The sequence below is a fragment of the Trachurus japonicus genome, chromosome 10 (genome assembly GCF_045865225.1).
Source record: "Trachurus japonicus isolate A0001 chromosome 10, Traja_1.0".
NCBI lineage: Eukaryota > Metazoa > Chordata > Actinopteri > Carangiformes > Carangidae > Trachurus > Trachurus japonicus.
Window position 1 is genome coordinate 21,470,751 of NC_140916.1, and position 25,111 is coordinate 21,495,861.

General features: G+C 41.3%; 3 protein-coding genes and 1 pseudogene across 3 annotated transcripts; 2 read left to right on the forward strand and 2 right to left on the reverse strand.

Annotated features, from left to right (window-relative positions):
- Positions 1–2,755: 2,755 nt before the first annotated feature.
- LOC146979964 (alpha-1A adrenergic receptor-like) lies at positions 2,756–13,009 on the forward strand. Its single transcript, XM_085790009.1, has 2 exons — positions 2,756–4,140; positions 11,941–13,009. Exons 1-2 carry the CDS (start codon positions 3,174–3,176, stop codon positions 12,504–12,506), a joined length of 1,533 nt encoding a protein of 510 aa, XP_085646135.1. The 5' UTR covers positions 2,756–3,173; the 3' UTR covers positions 12,507–13,009.
- Positions 13,010–13,140: 131 nt separating this feature from the next.
- On the reverse strand, positions 13,141–15,999 carry LOC146979965 (NACHT, LRR and PYD domains-containing protein 1 homolog; annotated as a pseudogene).
- Positions 16,000–22,472: 6,473 nt separating this feature from the next.
- LOC146979966 (gastrotropin-like) lies at positions 22,473–23,497 on the forward strand. Its single transcript, XM_085788746.1, has 4 exons — positions 22,473–22,617; positions 22,726–22,886; positions 23,000–23,089; positions 23,192–23,497. Exons 1-4 carry the CDS (start codon positions 22,551–22,553, stop codon positions 23,249–23,251), a joined length of 378 nt encoding a protein of 125 aa, XP_085644872.1. The 5' UTR covers positions 22,473–22,550; the 3' UTR covers positions 23,252–23,497.
- A 648-nt stretch (positions 23,498–24,145) lies between these two features.
- LOC146979967 (gastrotropin-like) lies at positions 24,146–24,906 on the reverse strand. Its single transcript, XM_085788747.1, has 4 exons — positions 24,804–24,906; positions 24,539–24,699; positions 24,355–24,444; positions 24,146–24,272 (listed from the first exon to the last, which is right to left on the reverse strand). Exons 1-4 carry the CDS (start codon positions 24,868–24,870, stop codon positions 24,219–24,221), a joined length of 372 nt encoding a protein of 123 aa, XP_085644873.1. The 5' UTR covers positions 24,871–24,906; the 3' UTR covers positions 24,146–24,218.
- Positions 24,907–25,111: the final 205 nt, after the last annotated feature.

Consider the following 25,111-nt stretch of genomic DNA (forward strand, 5'->3'; position numbering starts at 1 on the left):
AGAGAATTGCACAAAAAGTGAATAAATCATTGGCCTTATAAAAGAAAAATACTCTAAATGTGGAAATCTCTTTATCTACAGTCTAGAAAAAACAACGTTGTCCTAAATCTCAGATTAATGCTAAAAGGATTAAAATAATGACAAATGACTCTGCAAAGCTTGGAGCTATGTCTTTAAAAAGAAATCACTTTGCTCCACGTCTTATGTAATTTGAGATTTATATCATTTGCCCAGCCAAGAGGAAAAGTTGATCCTCTTGAACTTAAGGCAAATCCTCACGAGTGAAGCACACACAGAGATGGAGGATGCTCCTGTTCAAGACGAATTTCCAGAGAAAGGTATGAGGCTTTTGTCTCACCGGGAGCACTTGGCAGCATGCTGAGCAGCAGGAGCCTCTGTGTTATTTGAATGCCTGGTATATTCAATCAAGTGAAATGGGCAGTGAAATTCACTTCATCCCAGCACTAAAATCGCGACTTAGATATGAACTGATGCATCATCTGAGAAAGTTGTTCATAATACCTGAGACCTTCGGTGCCTGCTGAAGGATTGAGACGCAGTGTGGGCGTCTAATGCTCAATCCTCTCTGAAGGAGTCCTGCCTACACTGTAAAATTGTAAGGGTTATTGATTTAAGGCCGGAGGTCCGACTGAGTTCTGAAGAGCTTAAAGGTGCATGTACAAAATCTTCATTACTCTGGTTGGGTGAGTTGTGCACTCTGATTTTTTAAGCCGACCTTCAAAGGTCTTCTGGGAGCAGTGAGATGTTGATGAGACAGTTTAAATACGACTGGTTTACAACTTTTCACGCTGCGGGGGTCTTAACGCTGTTTCTTCTCATGAGCTTCATGGTTTTTCTCATAGTTTAAAAAAACAACAAAATAGTCCAAAATGAGCTCATAAAGTCATCAACAGGTCCTGAGGAACAACTTGAACTTTGTTGGCATCTACACAATTTCTGAGCTTTTTTCTTTTTAAAAAATCTATTATGTGTCATAGTGACTAAACCAAACTTGAGATAAAAAAACAAACTGCTTTGAAAGGGGGACATAGGCATGAGTAAACTGGAAGTTAACATGATTTTAAAAGATGAAATAAAAAATAAATTCCTTTTCTATTAAGTTTTCAGTGAGCATTTGTTTCCACGTTGTTTATTGTTGACTTAATTCAGAATCTGAAGCTGAACCTCATAAGATGGGCCAGTCAATTTTCTCTTTGCATTGGATGTTGGTGTGTCTTATGAATATGCAGGAGTTGTCCGTTTTGGGCTGTGCCGGTAAACGTTTAGGAAAATGCTGTTTTTATTAGATAAATCATCCACAACAAACACATCTAAAAGAGCAACGCATTTAGTTTCTGCATAATTTTTAGAAAGTGTTTTTCAGTTTGACACCATAGTTTACAGTATACACACATACACCAATCAGCCACAGCTTTAAAACAGGAGATTGGTTTTATAGCTGATTATCTGCAGCCTGTTTTAAGTGTTTATTCTGAATAGTTAGTCATTTGATTTGAAATTTAATTTGTACTTTCAATTATTTTCTTTATATATATATATATACAGCGGGGAAAATAAGTATTGAACACGTCAACATTTTTCTCAGAAAATATATTTCTAATAGAGCTATTGACATTGTTTTTAAAGAGAGAGAGAGAGAGAGAGAGAGAGAGAGAGAGAGAGATCAGTCAACACATTAAAACCAGTCACCGGTTTGGGTGTATGCACTGAGGAGTGCTGCTTAATGCTTGGAGTGACTGTTGTGAAACTGTTAAGGCTTAACACATAAAAAGTTTCAAACAATAGAATTGTCCTTATTCATTTACTTGTGTACTGATTAAAATTCAGAATAAACACAAAGATTGTTCTGATGTTAAATAAATTAATTCAAATGAACAGCGTCTGAGACCTCTGTGATAACTTGGTTGAAGAGATAACCCAAAGCTAAAAACATCCAGACAATCAGCTGAATGCAAAAGAATTCATAATGTTTCCAACACGAAATGAAAAAGCCTGAAGGTCCATAAATCTCAAAAGTGCAATCTAAATGAAACCCACCTTAAATGAGTTTTAAAGGAAATGTATATTTTTTCCACACTCATAAACATTGTAATTCTCTCACAGATTTTCACAGGATGTCTTTTCTCCTTGCATTTGTCCTCCATCAGCGTTACATCACGAGGAGGCAACAGGCTCTTAAACAGGAGGAACCACAGTTGAAGGAATGTGGATGTGTCTGAACTCAGCCCAATGCATCAGTCACTCCTCACTAACGGAGTCTGCATCCAAAATGAGATTACTTTGAGGAACTCCTGTGCTTTACCAAAATAGGAATCAATTCCACCAGAAATACCTGAGAGGGGATCGTATGTGATTGTGTTACCTACTCTTAACCTTAATCAATTTGACCTCTTCAGCTTAACCTTTCAAGCTGCTTGTCTGAATATATTATTTACATTGTTAAATATTTTACAGGGCCACTCTCAGAGGAAAACGGAGCAGATCTTATTTCAAGGGTTATTAACTCTGGGGAATATACAGCACAGAATACCTTAAATCAAAGTTTTTAATAATTTCCTCAACTTCAAGCTTAAAAAAACAAAAACAAAAAACAAATAACAACAACAAAGTTAAGGAGCTCTGGCACAAAAGTCTCTCATTCAACCTAGAATTATCCAGTTAAGCACCCTCCCACAGCGAGCACAAACAAATGCAACACACCCAAGAGGCAGCTTCTCGCAAAACAACCCTGAAATCTTCACCTCTTCCTGGAAAGTTGTGTAAAATGACACGATATTGCCTGAGTTGTGAGAGCAGTAAGGGCTCTTCGCGTATAATGATGCGTCATGTGCGCCTCAGACGCGTGTTTAGGTATGTTTGGACAGTGTATGGCAGAGCTGCGTGTGGTGGAGAGGAGGCAAGGGGATAACTGCTGCCCCCCTCACTTCTCCTCTGAGCCCTCAGGAGAGTGGAGGGAGGACTGCATGGGGACTGCTCGGCTGCTCACTGAACGCGTTTCTCTGATAAAACATTTCAGCGCTGATTTGGGAGAGACGCTCAACCATGCAGACTCGGGCCATGTAGACCAAGTTTATTTGTGTTTGGTGAAGCTCTCTCGTGAGTTGCGGTCACAAGTCATCTGAAGCCTGCTATGGAGGACCTCTTGAGTCAAAATGAGTCTGAGCACTGACAATGTCACAAAATTTTGGAAAAATGGTTCCTCGGAACTCGACGGGATTCCGGGCGCGTCTTCCCAGGTCAACTTCACCAACAGCTCCAGGGGGAACCACACGGAGCCCAGCGAGGTGGACCTCACCCGAGCCATCCCGCTCGGCTTGGTGCTGGGGGTTTTCATCGTGTTCGCCATCGCGGGCAACATCCTCGTCATCCTCTCGGTCGTGTGCAACAGGCACCTGCGGACTCCGACGAACTACTTCATCATCAACCTGGCCATCGCGGACCTGCTGCTGGGCACCACGGTGCTGCCGGTGTCCGCCACCCTGGAGATCCTAGACTACTGGGTGTTCGGGAGGATCTTCTGTGACATCTGGGCGGCGGTGGATGTGCTGTGCTGCACCGCGTCCATCATGAGCCTGTGCGTAATATCCATCGACCGCTACATCGGAGTGAGTTACCCGCTGCAGTACCCGGGCATCGTGACGGAGAAGCGGGCTCTGCTGGCCATGCTCGGGGTGTGGGCGCTGTCGGTGGTCATCTCCATCGGTCCTCTGTTCGGGTGGAAGCAGCCGCCGTCGCCGGACGACACGGAGTGCCCCATCACCGAGGAGCCGTTTTACGCGCTCTTCTCTTCCCTCGGCTCCTTTTACATCCCTCTTGTCGTTATACTGGCCATGTACTGCCGCGTGTACATAGTCGCCAAACGAACAACTAAGAACCTGGAGGCAGGCGTGATGCGCGAGAGGATGAACTCCAGCGAGCTGACCCTCAGGATCCACAAAGGCTCTCAGGTGCAGGAGGAGTCCGCCGGCACAGGCAAGGGCCGCGCACACCAAGCCAGAAGTTCCCTCACGGTGAAACTTCTGAAATTCTCCCGGGAGAAGAAAGCAGCTAAAACTTTGGGAGTTGTGGTCGGCATGTTTACGCTCTGTTGGCTGCCCTTCTTTCTCGCCTTGCCCATAGGTAGGTTCAGTAGGTCAGTTCAAACTGTCATTTGTTATACTGTCAAAAATCAAAGCCATTGCTCGATGATATACAAGAATACGACTCACGCCTGTTTGAGGCTCAGCACACTCCAATTAAAAAACTTCTCAACATTTAATTAGTAAATGACACTTGCAGAGAAGATATTACAGTCACCTCAATGTCTGCGGGGAGTTAAACGGTAGCTGTTAAAGCTGCTGCAGGCCTTGTAAATCATACCCAGAGCTGGCACTGGAGGGTCTCCAGGGTAACATTTTGTACCTTGAATTGCCACCAAACGTATGAGTGGGCTTTGATATACTGGAGTGCTCATTTTTACTGCAGGAAAAAAAAACACCAGTCATATATTATTGCAACATACATTCTATATTAGGCAGCAGGAGTGGAGCTATAATATTTCTCTGACTTCACTGTACGTGTAATTAAATTAGTTTCCACCATATTTTAGTCGTACAGATAATTCTGCAGTATTTACTGTGGAAACTCAGAGCAATACAGACTTTGTAGTCTTTGAGTTCAGGACCCATTATAAGGGATAAAAACATGTTTTTAGGAGTCTGTGGAGGAATTCTTCACAAGCTTATCCAAACATTATTAGTGTTATCTTTGCATTATTCCCTGAAACTCAGTTAATCTCTTTTGATATAACAAATACACCCCTTGTGTGTGTGTGTGTGTGTGTGTGTGTGTGTGTGTGTGTGTGTGTGTGTGTGTGTGTGTGTGTGTGTGTGTGTGTGTGTGTGTGTCAAGTGGAGAGTATGTGGCCTCCCTCTGCTGTGGTCAGTTAAGTCAGGGGCCCGTGGGGCCTGTCGAGGCTCCCTGATGCCGCTGAGGTTGGCAAGCATTCAACACCCCACTGACAGGACTGTTTTAAAAACTGCAGAGGAAATTAAACAATATATTCTGTGGCGAAATGTTCATGTTGTGCTGGGTTGTTACGAACACGTTGAGAAAACATTAAGTCTTTATTTAGCGATGGAGTTTGGGCAAATAAGCTAACTGCGCAGAGTCTGTACTTCAAGCATGGCTGCCCTGTATCAGATCATGGTTTGCCTGATTTGCCTGATACCCTGATTGCTAGGGTCCCATGTGGCACGTTGGGCAGTGACTGTAAATGAATGTCAGTGTGTGTTTGTGCCTGTGTGTGTGCATGCATTTACAGCGGTCATATGGGAAATATGTTTATGCCCCTGGCTTAAAGCTAAAGCTCATCACATCCTCACATGGACACACTCACATCAGTACCTGGGGCAGGATCACTATGCAGTGTCACATAGCAGGGATTATTTGCCTTGAGGTATTCTCGGTGAGATACCAAGAGCACGTAACAAATGCAATTTTCCAAAGTCCAGATTTACAGGGACTTCAGAGAGCAGAGTTGGAGGACGGGTTATTGAGGTTCAGAAGGGGTCTGTTTATGTAACACTAATCAACAAACTGCCAAGAAACCTCCCCAGGGTACGTTTCTCTGCAGAATCTCTGGTGTAGCATACTGATACTTTGTGACAAAGCACCAGCGCAGCCTCATTCCAGGCTAATTTTCAATTGGCCTCAGAGGTACATGAAAGAGAAGCATACAAACATGTTTAACAGTCGTATGTTGGGGAATTCCACATAATGCGACTATACATCTTCAGTGTCAAAGCAGGACAGTAAAAATGCCCTCAACCACAACACTAGAGCCTCTTTGTGGGGAAACATGCTGTTTCTCTCTTGATGTTTGTGGCTCTGCCCGCTGCAATGAATCAGGTCTGAAGTTAAATACTAGAGGTCTGATAGGTCGGCGGCACTCGACTCATGTTGCTTCCTTAGAATTCATTAGCCTCCACCCACAGTGTGGGATTTCCTGTCTCACACTTGTCATTACCCTGCTACTTCCTCTGCGTACTGTCACTATACAGTATGTAATGTATGTGGGAGTTTCTGCTGTGTGGTGCTGTGTCCACGCTGGTGGTACATATTTAAGTGCTTCAGTGTGTGTATGTCTAAAAGTACGTTCATGTATGTTTAGAGCGATTGTGTCAGTGTGGCTGCAGCTGCTTCTCTGTCTTCTGTCACCACTGGACGATCCCAGCCAGAGCCACTCTGACCTCTGACTGCAAATTATGCAGCTTTAAGAAATATGTGAACCGGCTCTTGCACAGTCGACCACCTTACCAATCTGATTCAGTTTCCAAATACTTTGTTTTTGTTTTTTGGTCATAAATGGCAAGCATGTGGCCACCACTCCCACAGTTTGAGTCATTCTTTTCCAGGTTGTGAATTATTGTGTCTCCTTTTACGCCTTTAACTTGGAGCAAAGTAAGGTATACAGACTCCAGCACTATAAACACTACATCAAAGTTTTTAAGTTAGTGTTATTCCAGGCAAGCTCCCTTGGAGAGAAAAGCAGCCCAAAACTTCACACACACTCACCGAATGCTGTCTAACTCGGCTTGTTTGTCAGTACGGGTGACATATCTAAACTTTAAGTTATTTCATAACAAATTCTTGTATCACATCAAAAGATGGCACCATAAAAACTTAATTAAAGTACTAATCAGTGACAAGTGCACACGTTGACCAAAAAAGGCCAAACCTTCGAGCCAGTCAAAGCAACCAAAGTCCATGCTCTTTCTTTCAGTGATACTCTGATTAACCTCTCAGACTGCACTGTCTCACAAGCAGGCCTCTATTAAAACAGTATGTTGAGCAGTGGGGTGGAAAATATAAATTATACCAAGAGATACTGCAGACAACAAAAAGGTCAAACATGAAATATCGTCACATATTTAAACTGACAGTTGCTTTTTTCGTTGCAAGGTGTCTGGAGATAAGACGCTTCTATAAACAAAATTTTTAAATTCTAATAAGTTATTACACCACTGATGGTATCTCTAACACTTTCTACATGTTTCATGGCCATTGTCCAGTGTTGGGTTTTAGTGGTAATGTAACAATAACATTATATCAGTGTATGTCAATATGGTCATTTTAAACCCTCTATTCTCACTGAGCAGCACATTGATCAGTTTGGTTTACATTTTTTACCTAAATCACTAGCTAAGTTCCCTGTCAACAGTTTTTCCACTGTCAATCAACACACAATGCTTTGTGTGTTGATTGACAGTGGAAAAACTGTTTATATAACAGGGTAGTTAAAAATGGTATACAGATTTGAGCTCCTCTTTGCAGCACAGTATTGCTTCAACACATGAACAAGCAGCTACAAAGTAAAAATAATCTAAGTAATACATATAATAATAATGAAGGAGGATATGCACATGCAGTCTATATACATTTAAAGCTGCAAATATTTAGTAATTGTCTGTATCTATTATCAATATATTAAAACAGCATACACACACACACACACACACACACACACACATATATGAGACGCACACAGAAAGAGAATCTCTTCCAAAAACACAAACACAGTCGAGTATCCGTTTTTTTTTTTAATATATATATATAAATTACAGAATAAATGACTTGGCCAACAAAGCATCAGAAAAGTAACAAAAACTTACTACAAAGTAACATCACAAGGTATTTTTCTTGTCTCTCTTGACCAACAGACCAAAACACTTTGTGTATCATGTACTGTCTAAGGAGAAACATGGAGCCCACTGCAGATCCAGTGGAAGAATTTGTCTTCATGTAGGTACTTTCAATGAGCTGTTTGCTTTTGTTCTCATTTTCCAACTCAGCCAAAGAGAAATCATTAGTCCTCGTGGGGATACACGTGTTATTTCACTGCACATATTTTTCCCGCAGCTCTTTAACACTCTACGCAGGCACTAATGTCCTGTGGAGGACACCCATTTAGCCACTGGTGCAAGCAGTGTTGCTCAAATGTGAGAGAACACAACACTTGGAGGTGTTAAACAATTGTTTCCATGTAAACTGTGTGTGTTTTTGAAAGATATACCGCGCCTGTGTGCATGTGCACGTTCTCATTCATGTGTATGACGCGTCTGCTTCTTTTGTTCCAATGAGCTGGCCGGCCTCTTGTGCTCCTGGGGTAATTGAAATGGTTTTTGAAGGGGAAGAATAATGAGAGTGCTAAGTGTCAAAGCGATGGAAAAGAAAGGAAGTGGCAGAGCTGAGCTGCAGGGGCCACGGGGCAGCGGGGGTGACCACAAGGGTCCCTGGGATGTCAAACCAATTTTCCAAAAATAGCTTCATGCTATGGTTTCATTGAAAGCAATCTGTGAGGCCAATAACACTTCTGTCCTATTAGATCAAGGCATAGTAATCATATTTATGGGTGTGTTATGAAATGGGATGTGTGAGGTTTTGGAGAGCAGATTGTTTGTGTGTGTGGGCGCGCGCGCTCCATGCGGCACAGAATAGGCATCGCTTCTTCCGATTAGCGAGAATAACAGGATGCCTTGTTTTGTTAAGATGTTCCTGTGTTCCATGGTTGGTGAGATGTGTGTGCGCGTGTGCCTGTCCTGAGGAAGGAGGTGCAAACATTTCATTTAGCAGATGGGGTGAGACCACAAACAGTAAACCTCCCACTATTTTCTATTGTCCTACAAGCTTCTTGCATCCTCCCTCTTGCTGTTTATACTATAGCTTTTCAACATAAACACTCTTCAAGGAACAAAAATGGAGCACGCTCACACAGAATTTAAACATACAAACATGAACCATATCTGGCTGCAGGAAGGTGTGTTGTCACTCCGATTATCTACACTTTCATCCTGTCTGAGTTTGTGGTCTTTGTCAGGGTCTCCAGATGTTTGGCAGCTGCTCCTGGGGGGCAGGCACTGGCAGAGCAGCACAACTGCACACGCCCAGAAGACAAGGGCCAGCCCTAAAATTAGATGATAAGATGATTACATCAAAATGTCTGTGACTGACTGACTGACTGACTGACTGACTGACTGACTGACTGACTGACTGACTGACTGACTGACTGACTATCAGCTAAATGCCAGGTGACTGAGTTGGAGTGTCTTTTTGTTGACAGTTTGTGTCCATCAGGGTCCCATTTACATATCACATCCAGCGGCTTTTGGGGTAAACCATGGCAACCTAGACGTGTCACCAGAGATGACCGCTCTGTGTCTGCTCTGTTCAGTGCGTGGCAGAGAGGCAGACAGAGGCTGCCTGCTGTGTGAGATGCTTGGTGATTTTATCAGGAGACATTGTACTTATAAAAACAGGATTTTAGCAGCAGTGCAGCAGCTTGTAACTGGCCTGTAAATTGATATGTAGCCTTGATGGGCTCACTATTTCAAACTTGTTCCATGGGCTGTATTAAAACACTGTATAACAGAGGGTTGAAACTGGTGACAAAGGGAAGAGGACAAATAAGATGCAATGACTTTAGGTTGTTTAAATCAGTTCCACCTTTTCAATTTACATTTCCAAATGTGTACATTGATTTTATGTGAGCCAGCCACACACTTGGTTATCACCAGGTCTTGTCTCTTAAGTCCAAGAGACTTCACCGAGAGAGCCAGTAAAGTCTTGCACAGGCAGATTAGCAACATCAGTCTCTTACGTCAATAAAAAGATTATAAATTTGTCTTGGCACAAAGCAGAGCTGAAATGATTACAGCAAAAATGCCAAATAAGTTTCAATGCCTTTCTCTGTTTTATGTAATGGTAAAAATTATATAAAAACATTTGGTTTTTGACTGTTTGTTGGATAAAAGTAGCAAATTGGGGCAAATCTAATTTTTTCATTTTTCTGAATTTTTCTAACATTGAAAAACAAAAAAATCAACAAATTATTCGCTATTACAAATAATTGTTGTATTAATGTTAATTTTTAATGCTGCAGACTTGCAGCACACAGCAAAGAAATATGTCTTGATGATTGAAGCACTGATAAGTTAAATTTATCAGGTAAAAACACAAAACTGTGAATGGTTGGTGCTGTGTCTGTGTGGTTCAGGCATCAGTGTTTCCAAAGGTGATAAAAGAGTGATGGACAAAGACAGAGAGGGGGGAGGGGAAACATGATCAAATTTTAATCCCATTTTACTTTGTATCCCAATCACAGGCATAACTCAAGCAGTTATGCAATCACATTAAAGTGGCTGTTCAGAAGCGAAAATAGCATGTGAAAATACCAGCCTCTTAAGAAGAGACCCATTCATCTACAGTATGCAAGAGGCCAAGACACATTCAGACATTCAGACAGCATTCTCTAGTTTCATCCCAGTCTGGTAGCCAGAGCGAGCAAACACACACACACACACACACACACACACACACAGCAACTGTATTGCTGTCATTTATGAGAAAGTTGGAAGTGATATTTATTCAAAAGCGCTCATTGAGGTTAACCAAATAACTGGAGTATGGTGTGCGTGTGTGTGTGTGCGTGTGAGTGTGTCTGTATTTCCTGAATGGAAAAATAGATCTGTGATGTCAAACTTTCCATGGTTGCAGGTATGCTGACAGTTTGTAGCATCAAACTGAAACAGTGTGGGATATTTTTGATTATTTCCAGAGAATAAAATGGACACAACTCTGTATGCCTGCCCTGCATCATTTCATCCTTAGGCTATATGTATGATAGAAGGTACCATGTAGCGCTTCAAATAATTGATAAAGCTGGTGATCTGATATTCATGAAGAATCCAGCTGATTTCCCTGTAATATCTCACCAGAGGTAATTTCACACTTGAAATCCTGAGATTATAGTGCATCCCCACTCTCTCCAGGAATCTGATATTAATTTATGAATGTGGGTTGGTGTAAAGAAACACAGTTTTACTCACATCTGCCTGCACACACAAACACATAGTCTTTCTTTCTTTCACACTAATCTCACACTTGCTGTGTTTATTAATTCTGCATTTTTATCCTCAGGCTTCCCCCCTCTCACCTCATTAGTTTGTAAGATATTCTTCCTCTATTTAAGATTGGCCACAGTGGGAGAAAAAGCACCACAAGGGCAGATTAATGCAATTTACCCAAGCGCAGGATAAACACGCCTATTAGCATACATGACAAACCTGCTCTAAAATCTTTTGCAATGTTGTTATTTCCATCATTAGGACTGTGTCTAATTGTGGAAAAAGCCTTACTAATGCACACATTTACACACACAGATTCAACTTTATCTGTAGGATATTTGACACTATCTGCAGGTGCAAAACCAGGAAAGCTTGTTGTTTTAATTTAGCCTCCAATCACTATAACCTCTCAGGGATGAGGTTACAATTATCTAAAATGGAATATAGGGTCCTCCACTCTGTCTCTGTGCTGTTATGGAGGTGCTTTAAATGATCTGTCACGTGTCAGCAACAATGGTTTCTGAGAAGGAAGCGCTTTATCTGCATATGAAGATCCTCCTTAAGAACAAGGTCTTTCTTTAATGACAAACGATGTGTGGAATAATCTACTCTGATCTGTTGCTCGGTGGCTTTGTGCCTGCACATGGTCACAGACTTTGGGCTCTTTGGTATTCTCAATCAATGCTGCCACCTACTGGGCAAACTAGACCCGATCAACACATCCTAACTCTCAGCGCATTAGTAGCAGGGCTGCAGCTGCACTGATTAAACAGATCAAGTATTAAAATAACATAAATTATTAACAGTGTATGTGGCTTCAAAATATAATATTTCCTGTATCATCTAGCCATCTTCAGACCTCAGCTCTATGTAAGACACCACAGAACTATATTTTCATCAAACTCTTGGCAAGAAAGAAAACAAGCTTATTTCACAAAATGCTTGATGTTTGAACTTTGAACTTGCTTTAGCATCTGAGAACCAATGATTGAACTAAAGTTTCAATTTTCTATTTTCTCTATTCTGCTGTTTCCAGGGTCTTTTAATGCAAACCTGCGCCCACCTGATACCCTCTTCAAAGTGATCTTTTGGCTGGGCTACTTCAACAGCTGTCTGAACCCCATCATCTACCCCTGTTACAACCGTGAGTTCAAGCTGGCCTTCATCCGCATCCTGAGATGCCAGTGTCACCAGCGCAAACGTCCTGGCTGGAGCTCACACAATTACCGCTCCTCAAACTTTAGCTCCTCCGGAAACTCACGCAAAGGCTCTGCAGATCACAACTCGAGCTGCTTGAACGGCAGCCAGCGTACCCTGCCGTCCTCTGCCAGTCCGAGCCCCAGCTACCTGAGTAAGGGGCTTCCACCTTGCCCTGAAGGAGAGACACTATACATATGGGGGGCAACCACCCCAACTCCCTCCACACCTAATCTGCTGCCTGGCAGCCCTGCAGACTTCCAACAGAGAGCTCTGAGAGGGGAGGTAAGAGGAGGAAAAGCAGCTGAGGAGACAACTGGTGGTATTTTCTCTTTCTCCTTTGGGAAGAACAGAGACAAGGGAGGGGTCAACAAAGACAGCATTGCACCTGAGGACAAGGTGTGACTGTTGGGTCTTACTAAACTGTGACTTGTTCATTACTTCACGGGATTCGTGGATGTAGTATTTCACACAGGTTTGCTGCATTCACTGTACATGGTTCCATGATCAATCATCAGTCAGTGGATTGTCATTCTCATTAGTGGTCAATGTAAGGTGAAGTGTTGACTATGCTGCTGTATCACAGGTATTTTATCCTATTTTACTGTATCTGTGGTTGACAAAGACAGGAACATTTCTGTCAGTGGACTGTAAGGGGCTGAAGACAGCGAATCAAAATCTTTGTTGGGACTGGAAGGACTCCAGTGCATGCACAACCTCCCTTCAACTCTCCAGTTAAAAATCTATGTCAGGCTTGTAAAAAGACTAAGTATGACACAAAAAACTGACTCCTGTAAAATGTGTGATAAGACAAATGATCATCTTTCTGTTGCAGTCACTTGATACTGTATGTTCATGGTATGTTGTGGAAAATAAAATATAACCTGGTTTATCTGCTGTGCGCACAATCATCAGATATAATCTTATTTGCATTTTTGACAAAATTCAGAACATTCTGAATTAGAAATGTGACATGAGACATGAATGAACTTAGGACGTATGAACTTTCTGGATGTGAAAAGCAGGAGACACAAAAAACTCATATTAATTCTCCCCATTGGTGTTTGGTTTGTCACTGGTCTGATGGACCAACAGGAAGACCTAAATAGATCCACATCAGAGGCTGCTGTTTAACATTATAGTGACATTAAATAGCGTGAGTAGTTCTAGTAATTATTCGACCATGCCTGAAACCTGATATAGCCTCAACGTAAATAAGTGACTTCATTCTTCATTTCTATCTATTTATCTGAATGAATGCTCCTCTTGCTCTGCTGAAACAGACCTTACCTGGCTAAACAGTTCATTCAGGGGGCAGTAAAAGTGATTTGTAAAATATTGCATCTCTGAGTTTAATGAGTTTAGTGTTTAATCATCTTCCACCTGGCTTTACCTCCTTTCTTGTCCACCGTATCAATGAGGCAGCGTGCCTGGTCTTCCCTCCACTTATACATTTGACGTATTGACGCACTCCCCGTTGTTCAAGACACGATCCGCTGATCTCTTAAATTCTAATCATACATACAATACAAAAGTGTCTTACTGTGCAACAAAGAATATTATCAGTGTTTATGTGGTCACCTGAAAATAAATGCACATAAAGAAAATATCGAGAAGTCTGTGAATTTGCGGTTTGTTTGTAGAACCCAATAATGTAATAAATCCCTGATAATGTAATAAAAGATTTCTCTTGAGTGGATTGAAAATGTAATAAAACCTGATAATGTAATAACTTCCCAATAATGTAATAAGGTGCATTTCCCAATAATGTAATACACTCTTAACCAATAATGTAATAAAGTATTACATTATTACATTATTGGTTAAGAGTGTATTACATTATTGGGAAATGCACTTTATTACATTATTGGGAAGTTATTACATTATCAGGTTTTATTACATTTTCAATCCACTCAAGAGAAATCTTTTATTACATTATTGGGGTTATTACATTATCGGGGATTTATCACATTATTGGGTTCTACAGCATTCATAACAGGACAGCGACAAAGCATTTAAGCAAAATACACAAGTGACATACTGTATATAAATAGCATAAATTACCTATCATTAAGAAGTCCTTCATTTTATAACACTTACCCCTTTGAACTAGACCTACCCACAGAGAGTGAGCAGGATTTCACTGTCTGGATGGTTAATGAAGTAATTCGGGTCACTGCTTTCATATTTGAGTTTTAATTGCTCCTAAAGAAAATATATGGAGAAAAGTAGCAGAATAAGAATTGGTGCCATAAAGAGTGACGTTTTAAAATGAATCCAGCTAGGGAAAATAATGAATGCATACTCGAAATTAATCAAATACATCTTCACACAGGGAGTCAAAGAGGAAAGACAGAAGCTACATTTTGCCAAATGAAACAAAATGACAGACTGCCCCATAGTGCTTCATTAAAATACTGAGGACTTTCAGGGGAAGTGATTCGCTGAGCCACAAAATATATCAAAATCCTTTCAGTTATGTAACAGCGGCAGTGAAGAAGCAAACCATCTGTTTCAACTGAATTAACAAGACAAACACACTTTGACTCTGCTACTGTTAGTTTGATAATGTCTGTCTAAAGCCTGTCTAGACTGTTGCAAAAGATTCACACTGACAGTTTCCAAAGTGTCAAACTGAAGACTGTTTTCATATTAATATGCCCCTTATCTGGAAATAATAATGTGAAAAATTAATATAATCACTTTTATTTTTCATTTAGCCTACTGTTTTTTATCCTGACGAAAAAAGAAATCAGCACCAACAATATTTTTCTTCAACCACAGCATCAGAGCAAAAGCCATGGGCTATAATATATCTTATATCTATAAAGATGATTAAACGGCTTTGTTGTTGTTGTTTTGTTTTTCCATCAATAACCTGGGCCTGTGCAAGCCACATACATAGATTATAGGACCGTCATCCTACATCATCTGGTCCCCAGTTCCTTGACATTTACATGTAGCTACTGTAATGGTGAAAGAAAGTTCAAACCTGAGGTGTATCTGTGCTGTCAACGTTAGCTGTGAGGGTGAAGAGGTCATTAATTCTCAGGGGCATCAGTGGTTCATGTGGTTTATGGATCATTATGTCTACTGGATGATTCTTCCTTTTTTATTTCCTGTAGGCAAAAATACATTGTCTCCACTGTTACAGTATGTAACTTTTTTCTTTGTTTTCAAAATTGAATCAATATGGCGATAGTAGGTTAAACAATAACCTCTTTAAGAGCAGGGTCACGAGGGATCACATAGATGTGTAGAGTGAGGAATTCCTTGTAGGTCTTAAATACCAGCACTCTGCACTGAAATCTCACAGGGAAGCCGACCTCCATCAGGACACTGGCTCGGATAACTTGGCATGGGTCGGTGTGACCTCAGCTGGTTTTTCCACAACATCCCCACTTGTATCTAGTGTAGGACCGCAAACCTGTATAAAATTGCAGGGCTCTCATCTGCACAAAGGACATGTGCAACAAACCTTCTGTTGTTAGTGTGAAAGAAATAATGATATCCCGATAGCACAGTTGTGTTTTCTGTATTGTTGTTCAGACATTTCAACAGATATTTCAGGTTTTTTGAGGTGGGGTTGGGTGGGGCAGTCATGCATAAGGTACGTTACCTGTAGATCCTGAGCAGCACACACCCGGTTAGTTTTCTGACTATGCATGACAACCTCACACAACCCAACTATCCCTTAAGCAAGCCAGAGTGCATGGTGCGGACTTCTTTTCTCTAAAAAAAAAGGGTGAGTGACAATATTTTCCCCCCACTGTTTACATAGGTTTCACATTTTAATTTTGTTATACTGTGTCTGCTTACCTGTGCAGATCCAGTGTGGCATATGGACTTCATGTAACTTTCCAGAAATGACAGTGATGTCCACTAGGAGACCTGGCATGTACTGTTTTCTCTCCTGCTGCTCTTCCCAGGACACAAAGTGGTACTTTCCTTACAAACCCTGCGCAAACCAGAGACACTGCATTCAAATTTACCTTCTGCAGACCTGAGGCTAATTAATGGAAAGAAAACAAGCACTGTAAGTTTGGGTATCCATTTTACTTGAATACTGCAAGCACAGTAGAAGTATGGGAAAATATAATCTGCCACGATTTTATCTACAGTGAATGTAGCAATAGCATAATAAGTGCAGTGATGAATGGTAACAGAAGTGAAAAAGTTTTTTTTTCTTTATTGTTCCTGACTGCTGTGATGTTTTGAGGATACATTTTACCTGTAAGTTGAAGCATCACCGTCATCACCACACTTCACTTCAGGGTCAAGTTTAACCCAGTCACCCTTGGCAGCACCACTCCCACTGCCAGTAGTGACATGTCCTTAAACATCTAATTTAATATAGATTCACTATATATACTATTATTAACAACAGTACAATATTTTTGGAGTGCCTGTCTGAAGTAATATTTTAAGTTCTAAGATCCATCTTGGACATTTTAGATCTTCTTGAGGAGGGTGGTTCAGTGAGCCCTCTGAAATATCAAAGGAAAGCTGTTATTGCTTACTCATGGTCATGGCATTGTTATGAAAACTGATATTTTGAAGAATATAATTCAGCCTAACATACAAAATGTATGCACTAAAAGGTAGATTGTACAAAAGTGAAACTTTGTGTGTTTAGGGGTTTCAACTTGATGAAATCAGGTTCATATTTCTCCAGTATGTCATAGAAGATTGTGTTATTTCTGTGACTCGTACGCAGACAAGACAGGAGCTCCCTCATGTTATCTGAAGTTCTTTGGAGTTTATTAAAGCTATGGTCTACATTTTGAAAGAGGATGAGAAAAATTTGAAAAAAGCACCTCTCACACACCCCCGCCCCTCCCCTCTGAGCTCGTATGGCCCGCCCCTCGGGACCTCCTCGCGACACGCCTCCCCCCCCTCCCCTCACAGAGCAGAGCGGAGCAGGCAACAAGCCTGCTGCCTGCAGAAACCAAACGAGGCTTTGAATGCGTAAATGAGTAAAATGTCATATTCACAGTCACAACTTCCACAATAAAACCAAAGATTACCTGTTCAACATAAACTCAGCACCGCCGCTGCTGCAGCCTGGGTCTCTCTGCACCGCGGCGCCACGGAGCTCCAGGCCCCGACTCTTCCTGCTCCTCTTCCCCAGACACAGCACCCTGTCCTGGGTCACCCAGCGCCAAGAGTCTCCCTGTAGCATGAGGCTGTGCTCGGCGCTAGCCCACTAATACCGCCTCGTTACCAGCAGCTGGTGCACAGCGGCGGCATCGGGGCTGGCGCCGCCGCTGTGCACCAGCTGCCGGTAATGAGGCGGTGCCAGTACCGTCGTCGCCGTCCCCGGCAACGGGACCGCGGCGACCGCTGGTACGAGCAGCGCCGCCATTAGCAACCATTAGCACAGCCTCATGCTACAGGGAGACTCCTCGCGCTGGGTGACCGGCCACAGGGTGCTGTGTCTGGGGAAGAGGAGCAGGAAGACCGGGGCCTGGAGCTCCGCAGCACCGCAGTGCAGAGAGACCGCTCAGGCTGCGGCTGCCTGCGGCTGGAAGCGGCTGTGTGTCGGGGAGAGGAGGAAGACCAGGAGCTCAGCAGGGCCGCGGTGTGCAGGGTGCAGAGCACCCCGGTCAGGCTGCGGCTTGAAGCGGCTGTGTGTCGGGGAGAGGATCAGGGAGACTCGACGCGGCACCGGTACCGGTAGTAAGGGCAGCAACACATTCTGTGCTTCTCTGAATCCTAGTGGGGCTTTTTTCGGCAGACCGACCGGGGGTGGGGGGCAGCAGGGGCTGAATTGGTGGGTTCATGTGTCTGTGTCTGAGCAGCTCAGAGCGGTTACAAACTACTTGTAGTTTCTAAGCGGAGGGGGTGGGGACGAGGCGGGTCGAGGAGGAGCAGGAGAGACGAGGGGATTGGATGGAGGGTACGAGCCAGTGGGAGCCGGACGGGGCGCGCGGCGCCCATTGGTCAATTTCTATGCAGGCCCACGGCTGATAGACTGAATGGATTTTTTTGGTTCTTTTTGCTATTTATATTGTGTATATCGGACCACAGGACCATAATCACTGTATAAACGATGTTAATAATAATTACCAATGCTCCAAATCGTAGACCATAGCTTTAAAATCAGAATAACTGGTGAAATGACCCCCTCCTCTAAGAGGTCATCTATAACTGGTTTCATGCTGAAAGGGCTCATGAACAGGTCACCTCTTTGTCTTTGCAAAATGTTTGATTCTGAGGAAAGAAGGAAAGATAAATACACACTGATGATTCATAGTTTGTTTGCTGTTATGCTTTTTAAACGACAAATCACATTAAATGCAGACCAGGAAGACCTGCAGCAGCTAATAGAAATAAAATAAAATAAAATAAATCAATATAAGTCTCAGACAACAAAAAATTACTCACTGTCAAAAAACATGGATTGATATGGTTTACGTGCCCCCATGGCTTCTATAATGAAAAGAGATGATGTTAGCTGGACTTCATTAGTTTAGGAAATTGTTTCAGTGTCTGTTGTACTTATCGATAAATGTAAGATTATGAAATAAAATGCAGAGCACATAAATAGTGCTGAGAATTAAACTTATTCTTCTTGCTATTTTGTGTCTTTTAGGCGATGCATGCTTCCATAATAATCCTGAATATTGATGTTGACAAAAATACAAGTTATTCCAGTTCAGGAGCATGCACCGATAATGACTATCGGTCAAAATGATCAGAATCCGGCGTGAGTCGTGGCTTGAAAGGTTTTTTTATACGAAACTTCAGCCATAACCTATACAATAACAATATCCAGATAGTTAATTGTCACCAAATATAATCAGGACTAGCCCTTAATCTTCTGTCTGGGTTTTGCAATATGCATCACGTTCTGCAATCTGCATTAAATGGCATTAAAGACGTACCGAGCCTGTCCTCTTCGCTGTGGAGCCCATGTCTCTGCAGTTTGTCCACAACCACTCTCACAGGTCCCTGCTTTCCATGGGTGGCAAGCAGATTGACTTCATAACTCTGGCGCTTCCACTATTCCAAGTCTGTGTCCATGCCCTGGGCCTGTGTGATGGTAGGTTCATCCGGTCCCTCCAGTGTCTCCACATCTTCCGCATCTTGAACGGTTTCTAGGTTCATTCCTACTTAATGTCAGTTTTCCAGTAATATAGTCGTGTCTGTCTAATAAATCTGTTTTACTAAACCTCAAAAGCAGGCAAAACTCGTTATCAGATGAGGAAAGGGGTCCTGCCCACTTCCCGCTTCCCACCCTGCTAGTTCACAGAAACTGGGAGACTGGTTTGGGCAGAACATTATGGTAACTCCAATTTGGAAAACATAAAATATCATAATCAGCAAAGAACAAATGCTAAATTATAATATTTTACATAGAACATATTTGACCCATGTTTTACACAGTATGAACACTGGTGTCTCTGACAGCTGTTGGCATTGCCAACAAGAAAAAGGTGGTCTGGGCCTGTCCAAAAATAAAATTGTTCTGGGAAAGTGTAACACAGTCCCTTGGGGGGATTTTTGGTCATTCTGTTGGCTGTGACCCGGTATTATGTTTGCTGAATCATATGGACAAGGGGTCATGGTCCAAATACAACAAACAAATGAACATAACAACCGGTTGTATGGCAGCCAAAAGACTTATTGCTACCAACTAAAAAAGACAGTGACCACCTGGAAAAAGACAGATGGCTTCAAACTTTCTTAGAGACAGTTTCCATAGAGGGAGTCGCCACAAATCTCCAAGAAATGTACAATGAAGAGCAGCTCTTATGAAGTGAAATAATTAATAGAATATGCAGGTTACCCATTTTCCTGAGGACCTTGAAAGATCCTCAGGCCACTGGTTGATTTGAGCCTATAGGCTACATGCCTGGATTGTAACTGTTTACTGAGTGCATTCCCTCCTCGCTCTGAACTACTGAGGAAATATGATCTCTGTACAGCCTCACCCCTTTTTATTTGATTTTTTCTTTTTCTTTTCTTTTATTTCTGTTCTTCCTTCCCCCACTAAATTCATGTATTTATTATACTGTATTTATTATATTTTTTTCTGTTCTTTTATGTGAGTGTCATGTTATTGTTTGTTTTTGTTGTTGTTTTTTTCATTTTTGTTGTTTTAATTGGAATTTAAAAAGTGCTACCACATTAAATCACATGTAAAGTAATTAATGTGCACATGATATTACTCCCCCATAATGTTACTTTTTTAAAATCACTTTGGCATGACTGACATAGCCGATGCTAAATACACCTCATACCAAGTGTGAAGCTACAGCCAGTGTTCAAGCATGTGTCACATGCTTGTGTTTCTTCTGGCTCAGTATAAGGTCCACACACACCCTGGTGATTTCTGATATGAAAGTGTATTGGCCAGACTCAAGCCAAAAGTCTTTAATGGAGGTTGGTAAATCTCAGAGACATCTAAACATTTTGTGTTTTTCATGGCTGTCCATGTTTAGTTTAGTTTAAAAAAAAAATAAAATAAAATAAAAAGTCCCTTGGACTTGAAGACATGCAGAACAATCACAGAGCCAACACTGCACTAATTATGAAATAATATATGGTAGTCATATTATTTGTCAAGCCTGTAAAAACATGTTTATATTACCCAAACACAGCCCAAGGCTAATCAAATAAACAGCTAAACATCAAACTTCATGAAGCACCTCTGTGTGGACCCAGTCGCCACATTTATGGCTCGTTGTATACAACTGTACATTATGCAAAACACATCAGCTACCGCTCATATGAAAGAGCCACAAGGATTGCAACCTTGGCTACACAGAAGCACGGCAGAGAGACAAGCCAACAACGAGCAAAGTCGAGCAAACACAGACACTGCTTGGCCAAAACATGGTTGTTTCCTCTTACCTTTGCTGTTTTGCCGTGAAAAGTTTGTTTTATGGGTAAATCCACAATATTTCCAGTTGAACTTTGACCGGTGTTACATCTAAATCGGTCCGGACGGGCTTTAGGAGCCAGGGGAAATCTTTACGAGCGTGCACGTTTCAGGATTCTGCTGATTCTGATTGGCTCATGGCTGCCAGTCAATCACATCAACGTGGGTCTAGCCTCATTCTATTGGCTCTAACAGTTCAAATGAGCTGTCAATCACTCGAATTAACCAATCCGCTGCAGAGATAGAGCCAGGCGTAACTGCACCAAAATAAACTGCTCTCAGTGCAGCTTTTTGCAGAGGGACACAGACGGCCTAGAAAGTAGTTGTTATTTAGTCCTGGTTGATTCTTTTTCAGTTAGTTTATGCAAATTGTGTGAAAATAAAGATTAAACAATGGTTTATAGTGGCAGGTGATTCCAAGGTGTGCCAAAAATGGACATTTTGGAAAGCTCGCCTGAATATTTTGCAGTAAAATCTCAATAATTTTGTACTGCTTCACTTTATCAGAATCAACCACTGCAGAGATACTGTTCATACATTGTACAATCATTTGATAGAGGGTTTGAGCTTTAGCAGCATCATTCTGAAGGACACTCATCCATTTAGGCAAACATTAAATGTATTTATTCATTCATTTACTCTTCACCAGTAACATACTGAAATGTACACATCCCAGCAATTTCTCAAATTTTTCCCTTTACTATGACACCAAAAGTATTCAAATAGACCTTGTGGTTGCAGAGATATACTCATTTTATTATGGATATGCAATTTTCGAGAAAAGGCCTAAAAATAGGCTTGGTTTTTGATCAAATTAAAGTGAAATAACAATAAATTGAACACAGTGTTTCAATGAAAAAATGCCTTTTAATTGTGAATAGTTATTATTGCTTATAGACATAATATTAGATTAATCATGAGAATAATCAGCAGAATAATCAATGATGCAAATAATTATTAGCACAACTGCAATACTGACACAGGAGAATAAACTGTATTGGCACTTGTGATGGTGTACTCGTGAAGGTTTGTTCCCAGTTTGTTCATTAGATGCCTGAAGTACTGTTGCTACCTCAAAACTTGAATGTGTATTTTCTTATCAAAGTTTGTATTCAGCACCTTAGCTCAAAGACAGGAAGAAAAAAATTACAAAAAGCTGAATTTACCTACATGACCCCCACTCAATGGTAGTTGGTACAATGTTAGCAGCCTGTGTTTAATGTTCTGAGTGTTTACGTAATTACACCACATGTACAAACTTGCAAATCCAAAGACGTCACAGAGGAACTGGGAAAGCCTGATACAGGAGGGACGTAGGAAATATTTGGGATTTTTGCCAAATTAGAGCACTGCAGTTTAAAAGTATGTGAGAAATTGTCTTAGAAAAACATATCTGACATTTCTGACACATGTGAGGGTGACACATGGTCGGGTAAAGCAGGTGAGAGGAGAGGAAGAGGCAGGTTTGGCAACAATTCAAAAATAACAGTAAGAGTAGTTGGCCACTCCCCTCTTTTTATTAGACTCCTTCCTTAACTCTTCTCTTTCACTCCTTCGCCATCATGGCTTTCACTGGGAAATATGAGCTGGAGAGTCAAGAGAATTATGACGAGTTTCTGGAAGTAATTGGTATCAGACTTTTTGTTATTGATTCATAAGCCATTTATAAATGTGAGCTGTCATTTGTTTGAACTTTGCTGTAATTCTTCACCTGGGTTTTCACCGGCTCTGTCACAGGGCTCCTCAAGGCCAAGACGGACCACAAAGTGGTAACTGAAGTTCTTCAGGATGGGAACAGTTTCACCTGGACACAAACCATCCCCAACTGGACCTGGTCCAATACGTTTACCGTTGGCCAGGAATGTGAGCTGGCAACAATGATGGGCTCCAAATTCAAGGTAAGTTTATTAACAGGGACTGAGAAATCTGCAGCAACGTGTAAAGCTTTCATGTAATCGTGTAATCGTGCTCCCTGCGCTTTTCCCTGACCTTTCCTCCATGTGACCTTCAGGCCCCTGTCACTATGGAGGATGGCAAGATTTCAATACAGTTTCCTCAGTACCACTTCACAGCAGAGATCGTTGAAGACAAGCTCATAATGGTAGCCACAAACTCCATTATACTTGGTATAACATTAATACCCAAAATGAAACTGGCAGTTTGTTACATTTTTATCTCTGTCTTTTTACACCATGTCCTGCAGAATTGCATAACTCCGGGAGAAAAGGGTGTGACCTTTAAAAGAGTTAGCAAAAGGATCTAAAACTGCGTGACTCGACACGCTTCAAGGGGAAAGTGAAGAGGCTGCGTGAGGTTTAACACATCAAGAAAACACTTCCCCCAGGTACTGAAGCAAGGAGAACAACTTCACCAACTACAATGAAGAGCAAGCAGTGTTTTCTTGTTGATTTGTTGAAAATGTGCTATGTACTGTATTCCTACATGGATGAAATAGTTCACCTGCAATAGTTTTCATGTTTGAGCTATTAAAATGGCATACATAAAACATGTTTTGTTGAGAAGTGATTTTTCTTTCTTTTATCTAATCCATTGATATTGCATGGGTGATGCATCTGACTGTGTGCACTAAAGGAGAAGGTCCTCCAAGTATTTGATGTTATCCTCCAGTCAAGTTTTTAGAGAAGAACATCAGGGTAATTACATTTCTCTTCCCACACACTGTTCAGATTAAATTATTGATTCAGGTAGTCTGAGGGAGCACCAAAACTAACTAAGGACTAAAAATGCCAAATTAAAACAGGTTGAAGTCATAACAACCTTACCAGTAGATTCAAACTATTTTGGTTTGAGTGAAAACAGAAAAGTGACTTGGAGTTGTTTGGAAATGTGTTTTGTTTCCTGCCATTGTGCAATGTGCATGACACTACTGGGCTTTAATGAGTTAATGGATTTATCATAGTAACTGCATGTTGGCACACAGTTAACATGTGCCTGTTCTGTCAGCACTGCTGAGGACATGAACATCTTTGGAGAACAACATTTCAACCTTGATTATGATATTGTGCTATTGAAAGACAAAGAAAGAAAGAAAGAAAGAAAGAAAGAAAGAAAGAAAGAAAGAAAGAAAGAAAGAAAGAAAGAAAGAAAGAAACAAGCAAACAAACAAAGAAACAAAGAAACAAACTAATGCACACAAGAGTTGCTTAATATCATTGATTTATTGTTGTGAGTGACCTTACACTTTTTCACTCGACCGGAAATGTAGCCATTTATTTTGTCTTCTTGCTAATCATCTTGTTAGCAATTTCACCCATGGTGTTGACCTAAGAAGACAGATAAAGTAAAGACGTTTCACAAAGCTGGATTCCCCATCACTACACCAGCGTAAAGTTGTTGCATGCTCACCTCGACAAGCTTGTCTCCCACCACTTCAGCAGTGTAGAGGTATTTGGGGAACTGAATCTTGAGTTTACCTCCCTCCAGAGTGACAGTGGTCTAAAGATGAAACAAACTGATGGTTAAACTGCAAAGGTTTGAATATCGAAAACATCACAAAACACTGTGTTACTAAAAATAAACCTGAAATGACCTTGAATGTGTCACCGTCCAATGTCTCCAGTTCTGTCTCCTTCCCAATGCGAAAGATGTTGTTCCAGGTTTTGTCCATCAAAAATTTGGTCAACCTGAAGTCGTCATTCTGATAGATGTCTGTTACAATTTCCTTGTTGGGGTCTTTGAGGTCTTTCAATCCTGGAGAGAAATGAGATATCATCAACATATTTTGATGAAGTACATTTTAACAAGTGAGAAAAAGTCAAAGTATCAAAGTATTTATTTTAACACAAGTCTCTTACCAAGAGCCTTCAAGAATTCCTCATAGTTCTCCTGACTCTCCAGCACATATTTCCCTGTAAAAGCCATGATGAAGCAAAAACTCTGCTGTTGACTACTGATAGTGGAACTAAGAAACTGAGACCATTTTATATGGTTTTCCAATGTTTTCTTTTCATGCATATGTTTGGGCGGGATAATCACGTTTTCCAACACTTTCACCAAATTGAACTATGTCTCTAATTGTTGGCATACACCTAGATAAGAAAAAAAAATAGCAGAATCTTTTCCATATCCACCTTCAGGTAGCTTTCCCCATTACTAAGCTCTC

Coding starts and splice junctions, on each gene's coding strand:
- LOC146979964 (XM_085790009.1), top strand. CDS start 3,174: ATGAGTCTGAGCACTGACAATGTCACAAAATTTTGGAAAAATGGTTCC. Junction 4,141..11,940: donor CTTTCTCGCCTTGCCCATAG/GTAGGTTCAGTA, acceptor TGCTGTTTCCAG/GGTCTTTTAATGCAAACCTG.
- LOC146979967 (XM_085788747.1), bottom strand. CDS start 24,870: ATGGCTTTTACAGGGAAATATGTGCTGGAGAGTCAGGAGAACTATGAG. Junction 24,445..24,538: donor TGGACGGTGACACATTCAAG/GTCATTTCAGGT, acceptor TTTCATCTTTAG/ACCACTGTCACTCTGGAGGG. Junction 24,273..24,354: donor TGGGAGACAAGCTTGTCGAG/GTGAGCATGCAA, acceptor CTGTCTTCTTAG/GTCAACACCATGGGTGAAAT.
- LOC146979966 (XM_085788746.1), top strand. CDS start 22,551: ATGGCTTTCACTGGGAAATATGAGCTGGAGAGTCAAGAGAATTATGAC. Junction 22,887..22,999: donor TGATGGGCTCCAAATTCAAG/GTAAGTTTATTA, acceptor TGTGACCTTCAG/GCCCCTGTCACTATGGAGGA. Junction 23,090..23,191: donor TTGAAGACAAGCTCATAATG/GTAGCCACAAAC, acceptor CATGTCCTGCAG/AATTGCATAACTCCGGGAGA.